This window comes from Vulpes vulpes, chromosome 10, assembly GCF_048418805.1.
Source record: "Vulpes vulpes isolate BD-2025 chromosome 10, VulVul3, whole genome shotgun sequence".
In the NCBI taxonomy this organism is placed as follows: Eukaryota; Metazoa; Chordata; class Mammalia; order Carnivora; family Canidae; genus Vulpes; species Vulpes vulpes.
Window position 1 is genome coordinate 88,143,705 of NC_132789.1, and position 17,013 is coordinate 88,160,717.

Here is a 17,013-nt window from a genome sequence, read left to right on the forward strand (position 1 = left end):
TATTTGCAAGTCAAATTTAGAAAAAAATCCTGTTCAGGCAAGCAAATTTGCATATACATGCAAGTAAAAGAAGTTAAAAAAAGTTTGGACCTTGACATTATAGTTAATATTACATGTATATTTAACAAGTTTTCTACTAAAAAACAAATAGTTTTCAGCCTTTTTAAAAAAGATTTATTTATTTGAGGGGATGGTGAGGAGGGGCAGAAGGAGAGGGAGAGAGAATCTCAAGCAGACTCCCCTCTGAGCACGAAGCCCTACACAGGGCTTGATCTCACAACCCTGCAATCATGACCTGAGTTGAAATCAAGAGTTGAAAAAAAAAAAAAAAAAAGAAATCAAGAGTTGGTTGCTCAATGGACTAAGCCATCCAGGCACTCCTCAAATAGTTTTTAGTCTTTTGTTTTTGTTTTAAGCTACTATAGGACCAAATCTTTTATCTGCATTTTGAAACATGAAGAGTTATTCTGAAAACCTTTTTGTAATTCATTTGATGATAAAAGCTGACCTGATATAAACTCATTTGGCAATAAAAACGATGAAGCTATTAAGCAATTTATAATCTTTATATACCTGACTTCATATGAATATGTTTCACTGCAAAATTATTAATGTTTGACAGTGGGATGCTACCCTAGTATCTCCCAAGGGTGTTATATTACATAAAGTATATGCTTGTATATATCATCTCTTTCAAATCTGATAAATTCTTAATTCTGAAACATTTATGTTCCCTGGGTTTTGGATAAGGGACAATGGGCCTGTATACCCTGCAACAAACATCCTTAGTATTTTTATTGTGTTAGGATAAATTTATATCATGTACAACATATTTTTAAGTCAATTTTTTTGGGTTTGAATCCTAGTTTTGTTATTAGCTATAGCTATACTTAAATTTTCTTAGCATTGAAATGGGGATGATATAGCTAGAGTTATTCTGAGTTTAACCAGCATAGGCTAAGTACTTTGAAGTCTGGAAATTAATAAGTATTTAATACACACCAACTATAATAATTAAATGTACCAATTTATGTTTCCCACATCAGTGCAGCCATTTCTCTAAGCTCTTGCCTACATTTAGTATTATCATTCTTTATAATCTTGTCTTGTGATAGCCCCCCCAAAAGATGTCCCATTTTTTTGCTTGCATTTCTTTGATTCCTAGTAATGTTGACATATTTCCCTACTTTTTTTTTTTTTTTAAGATTTTATTTATTCATTCATGAGAGACACAGAGAGGTGCAGAGACACAGGCAGAGAGAGAAGCAGGCTGCTGATGTGCGACTCGATCTTGAGACTCCAGGATCATGCCCTGGGCCAAAAGGGAGGCGCTCAACTGCTGAGCCACCCGGGCATCCCTATTTCCATACTTTATTAGTATTTTTATACTTAACTATTCTTGAGTGTCATACCTTTTAAAAGATTTTTAATTTGGGCAGCCCTGGTGGCGCAGCAGTTTAGCACTGTCTGCAGCCTGGGGTGTGATCCTGGGGACCGGGTATGGAGTCCCACGTCAGGCTTCCTGCGTGGAGCCTGCTTCTCCCTCTGCCTACGTCTCTACCTCTCTCTCTCTCTCTCTCTCTGAATAAATAAATATTTTTTTAAAAAGTTTAATTTAATATTTTCCTTTCCTCCCTTCTTTCCTTTCTTCATTTTTTTCCTTCTTTCCTTCTTTCATTTCTTTTAGAGTTTAATTCTTTTAGGATTCATTTTGATGTATGATATTTTTAATCCTATATTGTTAGCCATTTGCCCTAATATCAGTTATTAAATAATCCATCTATTTCATCACTGATTAGAAGACATTCCTGGGGATCCCTGGGTGGCTCAGCGGTTTAGCGCCTGCCTTTGGCCCAGGGCGCGAGTCTCGCGCCGGGCTCCCGGCGTGGAGCCTACTTCTCCCTCCTCCTGTGTCTCTGCCTCTCTCTCTATGTCTATCATGAATAAATAAATAAATAAATAAATAAATAAATAAATAAATAAATCTTTTAAAAAAATTTAAAAAAGACATTCCTATCATATGCAAATTCTTTTTCTAGATATTATATATTATACTTTTGATTGACCTATTCTCTTGCCCACACAATATTGTTTAAAATTCTGGTATAGATAAAATATTCCTTATGTTTTTTCAAAATTTTCTGATATACTGATACATATTTATTCTTACAAAAATCTGAATCTTTTTTTTTTTGTTTGTTTTTTAAAGATTTTATTCATGATAGACACAGAGACAGAGAGAGAGAGAAAGAGAAAGAGACACAGAGACACAAGCAGAGGAAGAAGCAGTCTCCATGCAGGGAGCCTGACATGGGACTCAATCCCAGGTCTCCAGGATCAGGCCCTGGGCTGAAGGAGGCACTAAACCACTGGGTCACCAGGGCTGCCCAAAAATCTGAATTATTTTACAAAATTTTTGACAAATCTGCATTGGGATTTTGACTGGGATTAACTTGGAAGAAATGAATTTACATTTCAATGTTGAGTTTTTCCATTTATTCAAGGCCATGAAAAATGTCGTCATGTCTTCTTAAGGTTTTATAAACTTTCAGGACCTTGCTAATAGCTATAGCTGATTAACAAGTTCTGAAATACATGTACTCTTTTAGTTTATAGCAAGTTGAAGACCGATTGATACAGCACAACACAGATTGATAATTTGTGAATTTTTTTGAGAGAGAGAGAGAGAAAGAGAGAATGAGCAAGGAGAAAGGCAGAGGGAGAGAGAATCTCAGGCAGACTCCACACCGCACATGATGCTGGATGTGGGGCTTGATCTCATGACACTGAGATCATGACTTGAGACAAAACCAAGAGTCAGACAGTTAACTGACTGAGCCACCCATGTGCCCCATATCTTTATTAGCACTAAGTGGTTATTATGGGTTGAATGTTTGTCACCCTCCAAATTCATATGTGGAAGCCCTAACTGTGATGATGCTTGGAGATGGGGTGGGGGGAGGTTATTAGGGTTAGATGAAATCATGAAGATGGGCTCCCCATGATGGGATCAGTGCGTTTATAAGAAGAGATGGAAGAAACCTCCTCCTCCTCTGCCCCCAACTCCCTGCGATGGCACAGACAGGTCATGTGAGCATATGGTGAGCAGATGACTATCTGCAATATTTTGCAGAAGCTCTGCACAAGGAAAACTGAAGGTTTCTAAGTCACTTTTTTACTCCTTCATTCAAAATGAAAATATTTTAGTTCTATAGATAAATAGCATATTTCTAGAAATGTTGACTTCTCTATTTTATCGTATAGAAGAATGCCAATGAGGAAATTGTCATTGATGTTTAGTGATCACCAGGCTATTACCTGGGCATATCTGGAAGTAGTAGCATGGAGGTGCCTTTCTAGTCATTCTTTATATGCAAGGAACACTTTAGAGCTTGCTAAATGCTTTTGCGTGAGAAATTTTCTTTCATCCTCAAGATAAACTCAAATGAAGTGTCAGTCTTATTTTTATGGGTAGTACAAACTGATATTTAGACAAATGAAATATCTTTTGCAAGGTAGCATAGAACTAGGGCTAGATTAAATTTATTCCATTGAATGATTTTTTTTTTTTTCTGAGAATTTACTCTATGCCAGCTATGGTCCCCCCATCTAGGCCTCTCTCTCCTCTAGTAGTAGGAATTCTCAGCAATTGGTATAGCTTCTTGGCTTCCTTATGCCACACTGCACCTAGCTAGGTAGCTCTATGTTCCCCCAAAGATCCAGCCCACCATTGGACTCTGAACCTGTTGGCAGATGCGGGGTGCTACCTCCTTTAAGAGCCAAATCTCTCTCTGCCAGTCTCTACTGAGTCCTTACTGAGCCAATGATTGAAAAGGGCTTCTCCTGAGATCTGAGGTGTTTACTTGGGAAGTACTCCTTCAACTCTCCCTCCCCTATTCTTTGCCTCTCAATTCTTCTGCTTTGTATACAGTAAATGGGAGGTTTTACATTTGACCTTAGGTCCAAATGAGAAGCCAGGCAGGCAACATAAGACCCACAGGCCTTGGTTTACTCATTGTCCTACTTTATCCAGAACCAAACCTTTCACTAGTGAAGTGAAACAATGTCCCAAATTCAATATAAGATTTGTTATTTGGTGAAGTAGACTGAAGGGGAAACATTGTTGCAACAGTAGAAATTTATAAAGCAAGAATGAAAATAACACACCTAACTGAAAAGCAGGTGAATTAAGTGAAGTTCTTTTCCGAAAAGACAAGTGACATTTAGTCTGAACTTTGCATTAACTGTGTATGGAGATGGTAAATCAGGAGTGAGGTATGCCATGATTGTCTGTTCTAGGAAAAGTGAATTTAAAGAAATTTTGTTTTGAAAATTGTTTAAATTTATATAGCTTGTAAATTACACAGAATAGTATATACAACATTAACAACTTAAAGTTTATCTCTGAATTTAAATAAGCAGGCATCTTTTTCTTATTCTCTATAGGAGCCTTGCCTAATTTTATCACCTTTAGATTTATTATGCCCCATTTTTATTTTAATAAAAAACGAATCATGTCATAGAAGAAAAAGAATAGTAGGTACTTTCAGCACTTTGGGCATATTAAAGTTGTTTCAAGTATTTGCCTTAGAACCGCACTGGAACCTCTGTGTTAAGAGTTGTACAGAATTACCAACCCAGAAAGTGTGAGTGTTGCATTAGTAACAGTGTTCTCAGGAGACATCTTGTGAACAGAGCTATCAACATAGATTCAGCAAATTCTTTGAAATATTTCATCCTTCGGGCCCTAAACTCAAGGGAAAAAACAACAGAATTTCTTTTATGGAGTATAGAAAAGCAGCATTGTGGTATAGAGTTAGAGGAACATAGGATAGGTGATAGGGAACTACTGCATTTTGGTTTTGTTTCTGAGATTTTAACCAAATTATTTTTTTAGATTTCAATTTCCTCATCTATAAAAATGGAGGTAATAATTCTTATGTCATAGAATACTGGAATGATTAAATAAAAATTTGGTATCAAAATGGTATAAAGTAGAGAAACAAAGAGAAAACAATTATTGAACAAAACTCAATATATGCCAGGTGTTCTAGTTATAGAGAGGGCTCTTAAGAGAGATTAAGGTCCATGATTTAGGTTCACAGTTCCAATTATGCTGAAATTTTAAATCAAATCATTAATTAAAATGATTTCAATTAAGTTTAAGTAATCTATATTTTGCTCTACAAGAAGTTTTCTTAATTTAAATTTTTTTTAATGAATATATTTTTAAAGCTTGCTATTACTAACTCTCAAAAGCAGAGTAAATCAATAATGGACAATAAAAATACTTTCTATAAATATTTCCTTCCAAATATGTCTTTTGTTGGCAGACTAATAATGATTCCTAAAATAAAAATAATATGTATAACATTTTACACTTTTTCAAAATACTTTTCAAAAGGTACCCTAAACCATGTATGTTAAATAAGTATGGCATTTAAAATTTGACAACAGAAAAGTCAGACACATTATATTTTTATACTTTCAAAAACTATTTTATGGACAGAGAGTAAATAATTTCATACAATATTTTAATAGTCTGTAGACAAAACTTCTCCAAATTTAATTCAGTATGTTAGCCATTGAATTTAAAAAAAAAAAAAAGATTAAATATATCAAAATATACTGAAAAGACACTCAGCTTTTCCTGAAAATTCAGTAAAACCAGGAAAATAATGATAGATTAAAAGTTTCAACTTTAAAATTAGAAAACTATCTAAGAACCACGTAAGACACTTTTTCTCATAACTGCATATATATCTTCATATAGCTTTTCAAGAGTTGTCTTATTAAAATAGAAATTATGAGTTCACAAATGTTTAAGTAATGTATTTTTCTATTAAACACATATATACATACAAATATTTAGGAAGAATCCATATCATCTTCCAGTTGTAGATGACAAAAAGTATCTGATAAGGTCATACTCTTTCAAATGACTTTCTACAGAAATAACTGGAAAGTAGTGAGACATATATTTTTAATCACTTTCGTGTAGAATTGGGTCAGACTTTATTTTCAGTACTTTTTCATAATTTCTTCTTAGCAAGATAAGCTAGTTACAAGAAAAATAATTTAAAATTAACACTTGCTACAAGGCTAGAATATATGCCTTTACAAAAATAAATATCTAAGGAATAGATATTTCATTTCTGATACGAGGTAGATGAATTAAAATATTCTAGAACATGATCTGCCTTAAAAAAAAAGTAAATAGCAATCACCAATTCAACCTGTATAATCAAATAGCTGGAGAGTTTTTGATTTTTGACATTTATATCACATATTTCAAGTACAAGGCCTCCAAAATATATTTTCTACTCCCCCAAATCTTGCTATATTAAAATTCATACTTTTCATTTACTTACTCATTATTATCATTATTATTATTATTTTTTTTTACTTACTCATTATTTAATTTACCTAGGGAACTTTGCTGTTCAGGTCAAAGACATATGCAATTAAACCAAAGGTTGGGTTTTTTTTTTTAATTTTTTATGTTTCAGTGGTATTTTCCCTTTTATATACCTTATATAATAAAATACATTAAGAAAAGCTATTACTCATTTGTTGTACCACAAATAATTACTTAGATGATGAATTAATAAAAATTTCAAGGTCTGCTAAAGAGTTATGAAGCTCGTCACTCATATCTTGACTTCTAAGAAAATTTTTAAGAGTTTCTAAAGCAGTTATTGCCTCCGTTTTTGATGGTAAAGGGAGTTCAGTGTCTAGAGATCCACCATCATCCTCCTCATCAGAAGTATAAAATCCGGTTTCCTCAGATTTATTTTCTTCGGGCCATTCTGAATCACCTTTTGGTGCAGCTTCACAAGTTTCCAAATCATCATCGAGAGCAGCATACTCTTCTATAGATAAGCCTTCAGGAAATTCCACGCCTGCTGCCTGAGCATGGGCAACCAAATCAAGACTAGTGTCTGTCTCTGCATTTGTCCTGTCACTTTCTTCCTTTTGAGATTTGAATCCTGCCTCTTCATAGCTCTTGACAATAGTCTCTGGGGTTACAGCCCTCCAACAAAGGTGCAAAGTATCAACTGCATCTAGTAGGGAAAATGTAAATTCTTTGCTGCCTTCAACAGAGCTTAAGAATTTCTTGATAAGGCAATGTCGGTATTTGATTTTAAGGCTTTTAATAACACCTTGTTTCATAGCTATAAATTTGGAAGATAAGCATGATGGAAAGAACGCTAACTCAATGGACTTTAGGTTCTTTACCTCTGGATGTGAAGGAAAAGAATCAACAAAAATCACCACTCTTCGTTGCTGGGCTTGAAACTTCTCATCAAGCTTCCGCATCCATCGTTCAAATACATCTGAGGTCATCCACGCCATTCTGTTAGCTTCATAGCACACAGGCAATGATTTAATACCTTTGAAACAATGTGGAGTTTTGTTTTTTCCAATGACAAGCAAAGGAAGTTTCTCTGAGCCATCCATGTTTGTCCCAACCACCAGAGTTATTCTGTCTTTGCATAACTGTCCGATGGAGCATGTTTCTCCTTTAAATGCAAATGTATTTGTAGGTAACATTCGATAAAGCAGCCCAGTCTCTTTTATATTAAAAACATTTTTAGGGTGATAATCATTTAAATAATAAGGAAGTACATTTTGGTGCCAGACGGCTGAAGGGTCTACTGACACAGCTGTAGCTTCTACAGGTTGAGCTCTGAATACTAAGCCATACCTGGATTTAAAGCGATCCAGCCAACCATTGCTGCACTTAAAGTCATTATGTCCCAGTTTCTGGGCAAAATCATTAGCTTTGAGACGCAACATTGGACCATTAACTGGTACATTTAGACACTGAGCAATTCGATACCACCTCATTAATGCCTCTTCTAGATCTGTGTAAAAAGCAGTTCTCAGTCTTTTTCTCTTCGGATCAAATCTCAGAGATTCAAAGGCTTCTAGAACTTTGTCTTTATTCTTCATAATAGAAGACAAGGAATTTTTCTTTATTCCATATTCAGCTGCAATTTCTGCCTTTTTCTTGCCACTTTCTACTGCGTTTATGATGTCGATCTTTTCTTCAATGGATAAACTTTTCTTTTTCTTCACTGTCACAGGCAGAGCTGAGGCATCCTCAGAAGCCTCTGCCATCTCCACCAGCGCTTACGTAGAGATTGCTTGTCTTTCTGGTGGCTGTTTCTTTAAATTTCTTTTCCAAAATGATACAAATTGTAGCTTTCTGTCCTGCTTCATATATTAAAAGTTGGTAAGTGTCTACTGGTCCTATTTTTCGGGAAATTGATAAGTAAATATCTTTTTTCAAAGGTTCTGAATAAGAAAAATGTTATACGCAGTTATACTCAGCTAGAATATCGTAGAAGAGACACTTCCTTCCCAGGACGTGTGCGGCTCAGTTTATAGTTTATTCAGTGTTCCAGAAGTCAAGCTAAAATAGAAATCTCATTATGTCAAACCTGTCCAGTCCTGCTGATATATTTTTGGAACTTCAATCCTTTAAGATGATCCATTTTATCCATGCACGCATTCAACCTCCTATTAATTCTCCGCAGAAGGCCGCCGAGATAAGAAGGAAAAGCGTTCAGCAATTTTCATGCAAAATGTTACCCGTTAATTTCCAAGTCTCTTCAGGGCGGAAAAGAAAGTGGTATAATCCTTCTAGGACTTGATGGTGTATCTTCTGCTTCTTGAAAAGAGAAAAAAAAAGAAAGAAAGAAAGAAAGAAAGAAAGAAAGAAAACAAGCTACTTTAGCAATGATGTGTCAATTGAATATCAAAAAGAATATTTATACTAATTAGTTATGCTTTTAATAATAATGAAAAGAATGAGAACATGTTTCTGAAAATATAATAACCAAAGCTCCTAGGAGAAATGCTTACCTCCTAAAGGGCGTCTGTAAAAAGCCCTCTAGCTCTGCTCTGTGCATTTGAATTCTCACTTGCTTTGAATGCTTTGTAATATATACTTCTGAAATAATTCAGGCAAATTTAATCTGTTTTAAAAATGGGCGCTTACCAAAATTAAAGAACTAAAATTGATGCTGGATAGACCTTTGGTGGCTATTTCTCACATGAAGTCACAGACTGCCCCCTCTGACTTCTCTAAAAGAAAAACACAGTCAGACAGTAGTCACAAGGTTTAACTTTTAATAGCACATGGGAAACAGTGTCCCCTTCGTCGGAGTCTGATAGAAAAGGCTTCACTAAAAATCAAATTAAGTGATTCCATTACAAATTTTAAAAATCTAAATCTTATTTTATCTAAATGCTTACAAACCTAGTAACTTTTTATCAACTTGACACATTAGCCAAATGCACAGAGGCCAGAAATAATTGAAAAAATGCATAGGAGTAAGCAAATTACTAAGAGGATATAATAATGCAGTAATAGACCTAGACTAAGACTAAGAAGGAAAGTGACCATGGGCCTTAATATCTCAGGACCTCCACTTCCTTATCTGTAAGGTAAAGGGCTTATTATAGTGCAAGGATATGGGCTTTGGTGCCAGACACACCTGAGTTGACAAGTGATTCTGCTGTTTACAACTTATGTGATCCTGGGTAGTTTACTTAGCCATTTGAAGCTTCAGCTTCTCACAGGGTTATTGCACATTCAAGAAGATTCAAACGAGTGTAAAGCACTCAGTATAGCATTTAGCACCTTACAAAATGCTCAATAAATGTTTGGTGATGATCTCATCATCATTATCCTCGCTCTAATGTCCCTTCAGCTGTGTCAATCTTTATAATTTAAAGATTTACAAAATTCTACTTGCAAACAGAAGCAAGAATCCCACCTGAAATATATACTGAAAGCAGAGATCCTCTTAAACCAAACACTACTGTAAGAACAGTCACACAGACCTAGATGGGCTTGCACGTACCTTCCCACGTGATACTCATCCTACCAAAATCTACAGGCTTGGGGCCTACTGCAGGCCAAAGTAAAAAGCTAATTTGATGAGCAGGTGTTACTACTGTGTGAAATAGTGTGGGCACGATATCCCTCTAATTTTTCTCTCTGTCCTCCCAGGTTTCAAGATGTCATATGAATTTTTTGCACAAAATTTTTTGAGAAGACTTTTTGTCAAAATTCCTCTGCCTTTGTTGTCTAAAAGAAGTAATTTTTATCATAGGAATTACAACCAGTAAAGGAGGCTTTTTTGTTATGTTACTGAAAAAAAGTCTTAATAATAATTATGATAGCCCAAGGCTTTAGTTTCCAAACACCTTCACTTCCTGTATTCCAAACAACTCAAGAAGAAGATAAAACTGAATTTCAAAGCTTATATAGTTATAATGCAGTTGAATGCAGTCCAGTATCCAGGCTTCCTAATGTAAAGACTACTATTCTTTTCACTATATTACAGTGTCTTTGAATCACACTGCTGTGGCCTCCTCTGATAATATGCACTCTATGTCCCCAGCACCAAACCAAACCAAGGCGGTGTTTTCAATGCCTATCTGAACCTAACCAAAACAAAAAAGCACTATCAAGCCTCCATGGAAGAGCAGAAGAATAGGCCTTTATGAATTCTGCGAACATGAATAGCAACTCTATCCCACTGTTAAGGTGGGCTTACCTTTCTAAGTAAATAAGCTTTGACTGTTCAATTAAAAAACAAACAAGCAAAAAACCCAAAAAAACCCTTGCTTATATATGGGACCTCCCTGCACATTTTTCTGCAATTTCCTATAAATCTAGTATTACTTCAAAATAAGCATTTTTAAATATCTTGCTCTTATGGGGAAGATACAAACCTTCAGAAATTGTGGTAGCAAGAACCAATTTTTTAAGACAAAAATCACACAAAACTACGCCCCAAGAGAAAAAGGGACTCTCCGAACTTTTCTCTTCCTCTGTCTTCTGTTCTTTCTCTGCTGGAGGAACAGCCAACCCATACCCGCCTGTGCTATAGAGGAGCAGGCCTGGCAGCTGCCTGGGACACTTGCAACCTACTGCCCGACTCTGCAGTGTTTTATGTTTAAAGGTCACATATCCTCAGTCACCCAACCTTCAGGTGCCTTCTACTCCCCAGTACCGAAGCAGCACCACTGGGGTTTCCCACTGCAGGAACTGGGGGCTGGGAATAGCAAGAGGGATAGAAGTCAGGGGGCGTTGGGAGGGGGAGCACTCCTTAGTCTCCCACCTTTGGGCCCACTGAGCTGCAGTGGGATCCCTCACTCGGCCCCTTACTTTCAGGCAAATAACATAGCAGAACCACATGGGTATTTTAGTACTTTTTTTCTTAATCTATTAAAATAATTCTAATTTGAAAAAAAATTTTTCAGTTGTCAGAAATAAACCCTATCATCTCAAATAAAAAGGATTACAGAAAAAGTCACTTGAATTTCCTCCCATACTCCCTCCCAAATAAAGCAATATAATATACACAGAGATTGGTGATTATCTGGATCAAACTGAAAATAATATGTTTATTTAGGAAGATATTAGTTGTTTTCTGAGCGTTAACAGTATATATTTCCTTCTAAAACAGTAGTGAAATCTACAATTTTCCATGGTAATATACAATACATCTTTATTCCTGAAACAACCACATGTCTAATGTCAATCCAGACAAGCCAGACTTTTTCCCTAGAAAAGAACAAGGCACCAATATCACTTAATCAATGAAGCTAACATTTTCCACTCTCCACAGTATAATGTCTGGGATATTTCTTGCAAGGAGTAATGGCAGGAGTAGTATATCTCAAAAGTACCCATTCTCTCGATTAAGCTCATTAATCATTCCACTCCTTGAAAATATTACAGCAGAAAAATACTGTACTACGTGTTAGATGCTATTTTCTCTATATCAGTGGTCAAGCTAACTAAAGAATAGGCAAGTTGCTAAAAAAGACTTACCAACTGAACTCCAAGAAAATAATAGTCAATTCTCCTGGTAACAAGAGAAATGTAAATCTTTTTTCAAAACAGGAGATACCTTTTTGTTTTTTGTTTTTGCCTATCAGAATGACAGTATCTAGTTTTTGCCAGAATGTGATAACATAGGTTGTGAGGAGGTAAATAAATTAGTACAAAGCTTATGAAGGGCAAATTAGTAATATTATACAAAAACCTTAAAAATGTGCACAACTTTTACCCAGGAAGTCCATACCTAGGATGTTAGCCCAAAGAATAATTATACATATAAAAATAACCTAGCTTACAAATGTATCCATTATCTATTGCTGCATTTAATAGCTTAAAACAATACCCATTTATTATTTAACAGTTCTGCAGGCCAGAAGTCCAGGTGAGCTCAACTGGATCCTTTGCTTAGGATCTCACAAGGCAGAAATCAAGATGTTAGTCAAACGGGACTCTTATCTGGAGGCTCTGGGGAAGAATCTGCTTGCGAGTTCATTCAGGTTATTTGCAGAATTCAACTTCCTGTGGTTGTAGGACTGATGTCCCTGAGTTTTTTTGCTGGCCATCAGCAGAGACTGCTCCCAGCTCCTCGAGGCCTCCTTCAGGTCCTTGACTGTGGCCCTTTCCATTTCAGCACTAGAGAACCTTCCTCCAAATCTTTCTCATGCTTTGAATCTCTCTGCCTTCTCTGTTGCAACCAGCAGGAGAAAACTCCCTGCTCTTAAAAGGCTCCCATAATCAGTTTAGGCCCATCCAGGTTATCTCCCCTTTGATTAATTTAAAAGTCAGTTGACTACATCTGCAAAATCCCTTGCACATGTAATATAACATGTGAGAATGATGTCCTATCATGTTCATATTGGAGGGAATTACACAGTGAGAATCATTGGAAGTCATCTTAGAATTTTACCATACAACAATATTCCTTATATTGTTGTTTTATAATTACAGGCAAAACAGGAAAGAACCTAAATGTGTAAAAAGGATTAAGTAAATAATTTAAGAAATATATATGCTAAAATACTACTGAGCCACTGAAGGAGAATATTTAATGATATGAAGAAAATTCCATAATATATTAAGTGAAAAAAGCAAAATACAAAACTGTATGCCAACAAAACCAATATACACTGAAAGTTACATGAGGGCAGAGGCTCATGGCTATTCCTACAGAGCTTAGTGCCCAGCAAACAGTAGGTTCTAAATAACAATTTCTTAAATAAATGTAGAAAAATATATATGCATAGAAAAAAGATGACAAAATGCTGAATGTTAATTCTAGATAATGGAATGGAAAAAACTTCAGTTTTTTTCTCTTTGTAGTTAAAACAATTTCTACTCTTATGTTCTACTCAAACTACTATTCACGGGCTTCTTTAAATGTTCCACTTATCAGTATCCTGTAACAAAGGATTTGTTTCCAAAAAATGACACTGTGCAATCATTAACTAAATATGTCTCCATGAAAAGGGAACCGACGTTGGAGAGTGATAAAACTATTGTGACATTACCAGAATTCCCCTAGAAAGGATGTAAATGTAGCACCTTTTTCTTTCTCTTGAGGAAATCATATTTATAAGCAGCATACAGTATTCAACATCTAAAGCAAAGAAAAAAGGTTGTGTGTACATTTAATTCACTAAGAAGAGAATAAAATAATATTCTTTAACTTTTGGGCCCCTTTCCTTCCTGGTCAATAAATGAAATATAGGCATCAGAGTTCCCACAAGCCAAGTGAACAAATGGCACCTGATTTTTCAAAAGCTGAATAATAACTAATAGCAGTACAAAGGTAAATTGGTAGATAATCCCCATGTCGTAACCATACATGGCAGACAACTATTACCTTTTTTCTTACCTCTCCAAACACAGATGCCAAGTTTTTAGAGAAAAGCAGTAATCTTCTATTCTTCCTAAAGAGAATGGGCAGGAGGAACTCCCCAAACTCTAGGGCAAAGAAAAAAAGAGAGAGAGAGAGGGGAGAAAGGAGAGAAGGCAAGAAGGAAGGGAGGGAGGGAAGAAAGGTAGGTAGGTCTCCATCTAAGCAGGGTTAGATTTTAAAGAAGGTCTTTCTGTCAGCATCAAAAATTTCCCCCAAATTAGAAAAATACCAGCTACTGCTTCCTTTTTCCAAAATAAATCACATAGAGTTTCACTGTCTTCCATCACCAGCTGAAGTAGCTGCCAGTGTTTTCTTCAAGTGAACTTTACATTCTAAGTTTCCTTGGAGCAGCAGAAATCATGGGAAGACGAATCCTGTGTGTAGCCCTTGCACAGGTATGAGGACTAAGCATGTGCAGTACCAGAATCACACTAGACTGTAGTGCCTAACATGATAAACGGCACCTCCCGCAAACAGAAATTAGCACGAGTTCCAAGCAGTTCTGAATCCATCAGAATCTCTATCAAAAAACATCAGCAGCTGCAAAGGAAACCATCCAGCTAAGGACAAATGATTAATGCAAGTGTCCACCTTTCCAGTGTAAGAAACACCTCTGAGTCTACCAATTTAATAGTCAGACTGACTCTAATAACGCTAAGCATCCCCAAACTCAAGAGACACCTGGCAGGAATCCTAAAGGTGCCAGCCAACTCAACCAGTTAAGTATGGATCTTTTAAGCACCACTGAGCACTGCCATGCACCTCCTTCTAACTACCCTTCAGAAACCAAGAATACTTGTATTTGGCTACTAAGTTCCATTCTGTTCCCCTACAGGAAGAGCAGTAATTATTCTAGATTGGGATCCTTTTCTTATAACTGAGAAGATTAACAGGATGGCTTTGAACAGAAAAGTCCACAGAAGACTACAGTCCTGAAGTTATAATTTAAGTGAACTGGCACATACATTTGCTCTTTTGGTTAAGAACAGAGCCCCTTAAGATGAGGGTCCTCTATACACAGATTCATGCGTTGAGACTTCAGTACTGTTTTTGTCAGAGGAAGTGTGAGAGCTCACACTTGGAGAGCTCAGCAGATAAATATTGTTATTTACTTTTGAAACGTTTGTGTCCTCACGGGTGTTTACCGTTCGTGGACATGGGGGAAGGTATCTGTCCAGGGATGCACGATTCATTATGCTGAAACTCCCTAGAATTTGTAAAGGCCGACTTCTGTCTTTGGGTGCTTGGCCATTAAAAAGGTCTCATTACTTGTAAGACAAAAGCAGATCTTCTTTAGCAGATCTAAAGAAGAGTCAATGCCACGGGATGCACAGTTACCCTTCGCACTTCTCCAAGTGACATGGCTGCAAAAGTGAGCATGCAAGGCCGTCGAAGGAAGGGCGGTCCGGGACCTTGATGAGAGATGTACGTGGATGCAGCAACTGTAGGTTCTGTGTGCAAATGAGCTTCAGGTCTGTGTAGCCCCCGTGCCCAGCCGCACATCCCCTCACTCAGGGCCGGGGATGGGCGGGGATCCACAGCGCAGGGGGGGGCTCAACTTAGCAAACTACAAAAGGGCTCAGAGCGAGAGGCCTGTCCCGCGGTTTCCGTACCCGGGGCAGCGATCTACTTAAGAAGAAACGGGGCTGAGCAAACCAAGAATAAGAAAACAGGAGCAGGAAGGAGAAGTATCGGGGATCCGGCGGCGCAGAGCGACCCCAGAGGCAGCGAGAGCTCAGGGATGCCGCGCCGGGGGGTCCGGTCCTCCCGAGCAGGGTGGGCTGCAAGACGTGGCCGCAGCGGGGCGCTCCCGGCACTGGCGAAGCGAGGGTCGGGCGCCCGCACCCCGCATTCCCGCCATCCTCCCCCCACCCCCACGCCCACCCCCACCCCCACCCCCCACGGGGCTGGAAAAACTTTCCACTTGCTCTCCGGCCGCTGAGGAAGCAGCTTGGCTCTCCTGCGATGTGCGCGGCGGCGAGCTACGTGCACCTCCACCCTCCCGCCACCGGCTCACCGTCTGCTGGGGGGACGCCCAACGCGTGAAGCTGGGGTGCATGAGTGAGAAGGAAGGGATGCTGAGGGCTCCGGGAGACCTCCGACCTCTCAAGCCCAGGCCCGCGCGCCCTTCCGCAAGCTCCCGGATCCGGCAGGTGCATCAGGAGCCGGGCGCACGCCCCTCTGCGATCCGGCCGCAGCCAGCCCATTACCCGGGCAACAGCGCCCGCGGAGCCCCGGATGTGGTTGCTAGGGCCGCGGCGGGGGGCGGGGCCGGCTCCGGAGGGGGCGGGGGAGGCCCCGAGGGAGGCGCGCTGGCACCATCGAGACGTGGCGGGGCCGCGCCGGACGGAGGGAGAGAGAGGCCGGCCGGGGCCCGGGACAACGCTACTTCCGGCCTCCTCACTTCCGGCTCCGCTGCTCTCGGCGCTGGGGCTGCGGGCCGGGTCGGGAGGCGGCGGGTCCGGGTGTCCTCGCGGTTGGTCGGCGAGAGGCTGTGACAGCTGCCGTGGCTCCCCGCCCCCGCGGATCGAGGTGCGTGGGGGGAGGGGCGGAAGGGAAAGGCCCAGGCCGCGTTTCCGCTCGCTTCTTGCCTGGTGTGAGCGGCCGCAGGGATAAGCCTCGACGGGCGAGCTGCCGGGTGCCCCGCAGACAGGTGAGGGCGGGGCGGGCCCGCGGGGAAGCGGGGGGGGGGGGGTGGCGGGGGGCGGACCTGCGCTAGGCACCCCGGCCCGGGTCTGTGCCGTTGGGCCCGACCCTCGGCGTCCCGCGGCAGCCGGCGCACGGGGAGGCTGGCCTCGCGGGCTGCGCTGCCCCCTCGTTGCGAGCGCCGGAGGGCAGGTCTCGGGCGGGCCGCCGTGGGTCCGGGCCCAGTCCCCACCTGTGCGCCCCGCGCTCTGCGGCCCCTGCTTCCTCTCGGCCGCAGCGGGAGGAGCGGGAGGAGCGGGGGTGCGACGGTCCCGCGGGCGGCTCCCGGGCGGCGGCGCAGGGAGGAGCCCCGCGGAGCGCCCCGGCCTGGCTGCCCGGGGCCGGCGGGGAGGCTGGAGCTGGGGAGGGAAGTCGCGCAGCCTCTGCTCCTCCGTTCCTTCTTGCCAAGTTACTGTTTACGTGTCTAGGAAATGGAAATGCACAGAGTTGTTTTTTTTTTTTTTTTCTTTAAAGGAGTTTCTAGACGCTTTTCCCTTTTAACTTTATTGCTTCCTTTTTTTAAAAAATTAAATTTCCTTCTTGAACCCTTTGATCTCAAGAAGTTTATAGTTTACACTTCCTT

General features: G+C 39.8%; 2 protein-coding genes across 23 annotated transcripts in view; one reads left to right on the forward strand and one right to left on the reverse strand.

Annotated features, from left to right (window-relative positions):
- Positions 1-5,476: 5,476 nt before the first annotated feature.
- On the reverse strand, positions 5,477-16,126 carry TIGD4 (tigger transposable element derived 4). Of its 6 annotated transcripts, XM_072724847.1 has the most exons (4): positions 15,763-15,981; positions 13,722-13,810; positions 9,008-9,093; positions 5,477-8,677 (listed from the first exon to the last, which is right to left on the reverse strand). In XM_072724847.1, exon 4 carries the CDS (start codon positions 8,122-8,124, stop codon positions 6,589-6,591), a length of 1,536 nt encoding a protein of 511 aa, XP_072580948.1. In that variant the 5' UTR covers positions 8,125-8,677; positions 9,008-9,093; positions 13,722-13,810; positions 15,763-15,981; the 3' UTR covers positions 5,477-6,588. The 6 variants fall into 6 exon arrangements, with proteins under 6 accessions (XP_072580948.1, XP_072580950.1, XP_072580947.1 ...); XM_072724849.1 differs by lacking the exon at positions 13,722-13,810 and having other exon boundaries at positions 15,763-16,126; XM_072724846.1 differs by lacking the exon at positions 9,008-9,093.
- The window catches only part of ARFIP1 (ARF interacting protein 1), a 133,211-nt gene continuing 132,173 nt past the window's right edge, over positions 15,976-17,013 (forward strand). For 6 of the 17 annotated variants that reach the window (XR_011994981.1, XM_072724830.1, XM_072724832.1 and 3 more), the window contains exon 1: positions 15,976-16,277. Coding sequence is in view for 5 of the 17 variants with exons in the window: in XM_072724830.1 (XP_072580931.1) it covers positions 15,984-16,277 (294 nt within the window). In the remaining 12 variants the exon portion in view is untranslated. Of the gene's footprint in view, positions 16,399-17,013 lie in introns of all 17 variants that reach the window. The other 11 variants (XM_072724836.1, XM_072724841.1, XM_072724843.1 and 8 more) reach the window with 9 other exon arrangements.